Here is a 6,111-nt window from a genome sequence, read left to right as displayed (position 1 = left end):
CTTCCTTCCTTCCTTCCTTCCTTCCTTCCTTCCTTCCTTCCTTCCTTCCTTTTGGTAGTTTCAAGTTTTTATAGCTGCCTTTCAAAAGCGTAATGAACTCTACAACACGCCAGAAGGTGTGTGGGCTTTTGATCGCTATGGCATTGGGTACTCAAACCTCTTTTAGGTCAGGGACGATCGCTCAGAATTCTTTTGTTTGCATATCAGCTCGGTGCGGTGCTCTGCACGCAGTGCCCCTTAATCAAAGTTGACTTTGCCAGATGAACTTCTTGCCGGTCACTCTGTGAGCTGGAACTATGATATGTTTTTCTGAGTGATAATGCCCAATTAGGTCTACCCTTTCAGGCGGAAGGGTAAGAACGATTTGTGTACAGAAGGCACTCAATAAACGCTTGTCGAATGAAGAGAAGCCTCTCTTTGATTCATTCAAACACTGGAGTCTTGTGACCCACTGAGCATTAGCTGTATGCAGAACATTGTTTAAGATGCTGAGAGTAAAGCTTGTGAAAAAGTGAAAAGCTGTGGTCCCTGCCTGCTTCTCGAAACGCTCCCGTGTTAGCAGGGGGCACTGAGAGCAGGTGCATGAAAAGTGATTCTGAACGTATGCAGCAAGGAAGAGGTGGTTGAACCTCTTCGTGGTGATTGAAAGAGGGGAGAATGACCCTGCATGGCAGAAGAATGTGCGATCGTCAGGAGGCGGGAAAGAAGGGAACTACGGCCAGTCCTGACTGCCTTCTGTATCCAGTCCGCTTCTGGTGTAAACTTAGAGCCCTGAGACCAGTCTCAGTGTTTCTTCCCACAGGATGGTTAAGAGGGCCGGCTCTGCACTCAGTAGTGAGATACAGGCCCTGCTGCACTGAACAGCTCTGTGTGATCTTAGACTTCTCTGAGCTTCAGTTTCTTCACCTCTAAAATGGGGATAGTACAGTAACTGTGTTATAACGTTAGGATGAGGATTAAGTGAGCTTAGGGTAATGAGCATCAGGGTGGAAAGTACTTGATCGGTGTCAGTTTTTTTCTTCCTTCATTTTTTTACAGCCCTTTCTGGACCGCTGAGGAGAATTGTCCCATCCCGACTACCCATTAGGCCTTCGTCTCCTTTGTCCTTAGTCAGACTCCGTCTAACTGCAGCGACAGCTGTAGATAAAACAGCTGCAGAACAAAAGCAAACCTGTAATACTGTGTTAAGGGAAAGCCAAGGAAAGGAACATTTGGAACAAGCTAAGTTAATAGGGGAGTAGTCAGAGAAAGCCTTCAGGAGAAGCCCAGCAAGACCTTGCAGGACTGATGTTCCTTCTTAAGTGGTGGTCATGGTGGAGAGGCAGGAATTCACAGGCCGTGTGTATCTGGCTGTCTCTCTGGCTTGGCCTTGGCCGACAGGCGGAGCAGTCAGACCCGCTGGGACCCCAGGAGCTGACCAGGCGGCAGAGCTAATCCTGTGCCTGCGTCTCTTTCACAGGACTCTGACACGACCATCCCAATGGATAGCTCGCTGCATTTCAACTCCTCCCTCCAGAAAATTCACCATGGCATGGATGACCTCATCGGAGGCGGGCACAGTATTCTGGATGGACTGAGGGCCCAGAGACTGACCTTGAAGGTGGGGGCTTTTCTGGGGGACAGGGAGGAGGCCCTTCGTTCTGGCCTCATCCACCAGTTGGGTACCCGCGTTGACGTCTTGGTTACGTATCCTCGCGTTTTGTTATTTTGGTGGTGAGACAGAGCCCTGAGTCTGGGGTCCTTTCTCTTGGAGCTGAAGTATGAGGAGTCCACAAGTGACCACCTTCCCTTCGCTCACAGCTGCTTCTTGTGCTTGCAACGAACCATAATTTGTCATCACTTGGTATCTGGGTCTTTTTCCGTTTACTGAACTTACCATGAAAGTGGCTGCTACGATAGGCACCACTAAGACCAAGAAATCCCACAACTGCCGAAATTACAGAACGCACGATTCTGAGAAGGCACACGTGGCCACACGCGGCCCCTCGCCCTCACGTGGTTTCCCGGAGAGCCCCTCCTGCCGACCACCTGATAACCGAGACCTTTTGTGCTCCTGTAACTGAGCCCCTGTGGGTGGGGCCGGAGGGCTGCCTGGGCTGACTAGCCGCAGACGCAGAAGGGCTTCTAGAGCATCTGGGCTGGCCCACAGCAGCTGCCCTGTCTGTAGTACCAGGTATTCCTAGAAGCCCCGCCCCACTGGCCGAGGCTCAAACCCCCTGGGAGTGGTTTACAGAAACATTACACAGATTCTGATGTCAGTCATGATGTTTCAGCCTCAGCCCTTTTCCTGTATCAGCTCTAATGGATAATGGGGTGTGGGCTGTGCCTATTATCAGGGTGTGGTCCCCTGTGAACGCAGCGCTCCCAGCCACCGAGCTGTGAGAAACAGTCACTCGGAAGTGTGAGATTTATCTTAGTTTTTGTTGGACCGCGTTGAGCCCGTCAGCCCCGCGGGACTTCAGTACATTGCTGCACAGCCCCTGCCGTCGTCACCAGGGAGAAGGTCAGGCAGCCCGCAAGTGACCCTCACGCCCTGCTGCCGGCCGTGGTGCTTCTGGTGGTCTGGAAGTGTGTCTCCAACGGCTTCGCGGGTGCCCCTCTTTCGGAACGGCCACCTGCTGTAATCTGAACTGATACGTGATGATTAATCTGCCCTTTCTTTAGAAAATTGCCCATATCTCGGGAAAACAGTAAAACCCTTTTAGGACAAACCTCCCCGTGTCGCACTGACGTCGACCCGGTGGGGGGTTAGAGCTTATTGCGAAAGCGAATGTTCGCTTCCTATCAAAGTCTGATATCACTGAGGAGTCTCAGCGGCATCTGCCCCTGTGCTGTCCCCAGAAGGACGCGCAGGGCAGCCCAGTGAGGCGGTTGGGGTCGGAACGTGAGGTTTCTAATTCAGTTTCCTCTGTACACCCGCTGCTACCTACCCGCCTTTTGGTCTTGATTCTCTCCATCCTCCTCCCACCCCACTCCTGCCTAAACCATTAAAAGGAGTGAAGTTGCTGGGCCGTGGCTGGGGGAAATTTGTGGCTGGAAAGGAATACATTTTTTGAAATTTATGTTAATTTTCAGGTGATTTTAGAAGCTGGGTACTTGTATTACATGTAGGGATGAAATAATCTGCCTTCAGAGCTAAGCAGAATCTTTTTTTTTTTTTTTTAGAGTTTACTTATAATTTACTTAGGGTGTGCATGCAAGTAAGGGAGGAGCAGAGAGAGACAGACTCCCAAGCAGGCCCCGAGGTGTCAGCGCAGAGCCCAGTGTGGGGCTCGATCCCACAAACCGTGAGATCATGACCTGAGCCGAGATCACGAGGCGGACGCTTAACTGATTGAGCCACCCAGGCACCCCAGAGCTAACCAGAATCTTTAGCAAGAGCCTAAATTTCACCATCACTGTCGTTGCAAAAACATGTCTCTGGCCTCCGCTGGCAACGGTAAAGTTTGACCTGAAAGATCTCTTCTGGGGAGGCTTGTTCGTCACTGGGCTGAACCCAGGGTTCGAGTGCCTGTCCGTGATGCCTCATGCTGGTTTCACTTCTGCCTCTTCTGTCTTGCTCGTTAATGTGTTGTTCATTTAAAAACTGAATGTGGGGCATTAGGTTAGATGATGTCCATCCAGATGGGCCACGTGTGTGGAAGCGAGTTGGGGTCTGCCCAGCATCTGTTTATACTTGCCACTTCGTGAGCAGTCAAGTGTTCTTAAGAACAAAAATTGGAAAGCAGAGAGGAAGGGCAGGCTGAGTGCTGTGGGCTGTTGATTTAGGAATAAAATACTCTTTTGGTCTTGATGGCACGTATACAAGGGGTCATTGTGTTCGTGACGGTCATTCCACGTCACCCGCTTCAGACCCTCTCGCGAACATGGACATTGACCCACACGTTAGACGCAGCAGAATCCCACTGTGTTCCACACAGTGAACGGACCGATAGCCAGGATTTTGGGGTCAGGGAGCAGAGGAAAAGTTTTCTGAGGTTTCCTTTTTTAAAAATATGTAAAACATTCTCATTTTAAAATTTTCTCTTGAGGTGTAACATACATACAGTAGGCGTACGGATCTAATTCGTGCAGGTCATTGAATTTTGACAGATGCATATACCTTTGTGACTCACACTGCTGTCAAGACGTAGACCGTCCTCATTACCCCCGGACAATCCCTCATGCTTTCCCAGCCAGCCTGCCTGCCTGCCTTCCAGGCAACCACCGTTCTGATTTATCTCACTGTAAAGTAGCTTTGCCTGTTAGTGGACTTCATATAAATGTATTACCAAGAGCGGCTTCTTCCTCTCAGGAATGTTTTCCAGGCTCATTCATACTGTTCCAAGTTGGTAATTAGGTCCTTTTTATTGCCAAGTAGTATATCCCATTGTACAGATACACTATAAGTGGTCTATCCATTCTCTGGTGGATGTACACCTGGGTTGTTTCATTCTCCTGTGTTTTCCTTTCGAAGCTTTATGTTTAATTCTGTGATCCATCTCAAATTAATTTTTGTGTATGATATGAACTGAGGATCTTCTTACAGACATCTGTGTGGTACATACGAGACATGTATGTGTATATGTCCACGATACATATATGTACTAGGGTCCATCATTCCTGCACATTTGTGGAAAAGGCTTTTCTTTCCTCCTTGCTTTGCTCCGGTACCTTGATCAAAAGTCATTTGACCACAGAGTGGATCTATTCCTGATTGGTGCTGCTTATGCTTTTAGGTATGACCCAGAGACTGTCTCTAGGAGAAGTCCCATTCCTTGGCAAAAGGAGCTGACCTTTGTGTTTCCTTCTTTTCTCGTCTGCTCCAGGGGACTCAGAAGAAGATCCTTGACATTGCCAACATGCTGGGCTTGTCCAACACCGTGATGCGGCTCACTGAGAAGCGGGCTTTCCAGGACAAGTACTTCATGATCGGTGGCATGCTTCTCACCTGTGTGGTCATGTTCCTCGTGGTGCAGTACCTGACATGAGCTAGCCCCGCCCCGCTGCTGAGCGTCGTTCCCACCGTGCGAGAGTCTGTGTGAGTGTGTGTGCGTGAAAGAGAGAGGGGGGCCCAGAGGCTGCCTTCTTAAATGTATGCCCTTCTTAACTGTGAAGACCACTGGGAGTCATCGTGATCTGTAACGTAGCGGGAGTTTCAGACCTGCTCTGTTTCCTGTAACACCTTGGAGGGGAAGCGAATGCTACCAAGATGCATGGTCCTAAGGAAATGAGAGTATCTCCTCTCTCGCTCTCGCTCTCTCTCGCCCTCTCTCGCCCTCACTAGGGGTGGAAGTGATGTAAGGGTAAGGGGTGAAGAAAGAAGAGGGAGGGAAAGAATGGTTTTGCTGTTCTTGTCCACGTAGCTGATGCTCACCCAGGGAAGGCTTTCAATAGCGAGCCTTGCACATAGGACCGTTCACTTTGGCATCATTTGGCCTCTCTGGCTCCTCACGGATAACCCAGCGCAGAAGCCAAAAGGAGGGGAAAGAGGCCTGCTTTCCTGCGTCATTATAACAGATGGATTTCCATGCTCTTGTGCCCCCTCCCCCCAGTGACATGCAGATGACTAATTGCTGGTACTTGTCACCCTTCCCTGGAAGCCACTACCTAGAGGAAGCAGAGGCACCGATGCCACTGCAGACAGCGAGTAAGATTTTCCACATTAGGACCGTTGGGTGTTTCTCCTTCTAAAGCGAGGCCAGTGTTACTCCCTGAGACTGTTCAGTCTTGAGGCTGAAGATCCCCATCACTGATTTTTTTCCCAGTGGTGAACAGAATGATTGGCTTCTGTGGTTCTAGGACTGGCCTGGCATCCTGCCCGGGCTCTGGTGGGCCTTTGGCCCGGAGAATGTTGCCATGATGTGTCCATTACAGCATCTCCTCTAGTTTTGGTGTCTGAGTCTTTGCTCTCTTTCCTCCCCTGAAATCCATTAGCAGCTGCCAGCCAAGCCCCCGTTCCACCAAGCCGGTGTGGGCTGATACCACCCTGGAGACGTCCCGGGTGTTCTGAGAGTCTCTGATCTCAGGGACCAGGGACTTTTCCCTTCTCTGACCAACCCCAGATTGAGGCTGTACCAGTACCTGGTGCGTTGTGGAATTTGTCGTAAAGCCAGCCTCTCTGTTGCGATC

At 50.2% G+C, this 6,111-nt stretch overlaps 1 protein-coding gene across 4 annotated transcripts in view; it reads left to right on the top strand.

Annotated features, from left to right (window-relative positions):
- The window catches only part of GOSR2 (golgi SNAP receptor complex member 2), a 16,164-nt gene extending 10,297 nt beyond the window's left edge, over positions 1-5,867 (top strand). For 2 of the 4 annotated variants that reach the window (XM_049637614.1, XM_049637613.1), the window contains exons 5-6: positions 1,460-1,600; positions 4,809-5,867. In XM_049637614.1, the coding sequence (XP_049493571.1) occupies positions 1,460-1,600; positions 4,809-4,970 (303 nt within the window). In that variant the 3' untranslated portion in view covers positions 4,971-5,867. The remainder of the gene's footprint in view (positions 1-1,459; positions 1,601-4,808) is intronic. The other 2 variants (XM_049637616.1, XM_049637615.1) reach the window with 1 other exon arrangement.
- The last annotated feature ends 244 nt before the right edge of the window (positions 5,868-6,111 follow it).

Source organism: Panthera uncia, chromosome E1 (genome assembly GCF_023721935.1).
Source record: "Panthera uncia isolate 11264 chromosome E1, Puncia_PCG_1.0, whole genome shotgun sequence".
NCBI classification, from domain to species: domain Eukaryota; kingdom Metazoa; phylum Chordata; class Mammalia; order Carnivora; family Felidae; genus Panthera; species Panthera uncia.
The sequence above is the reverse complement of the archived record's forward strand: the minus strand, read 5'-3'. Positions and strand labels throughout refer to the sequence as shown.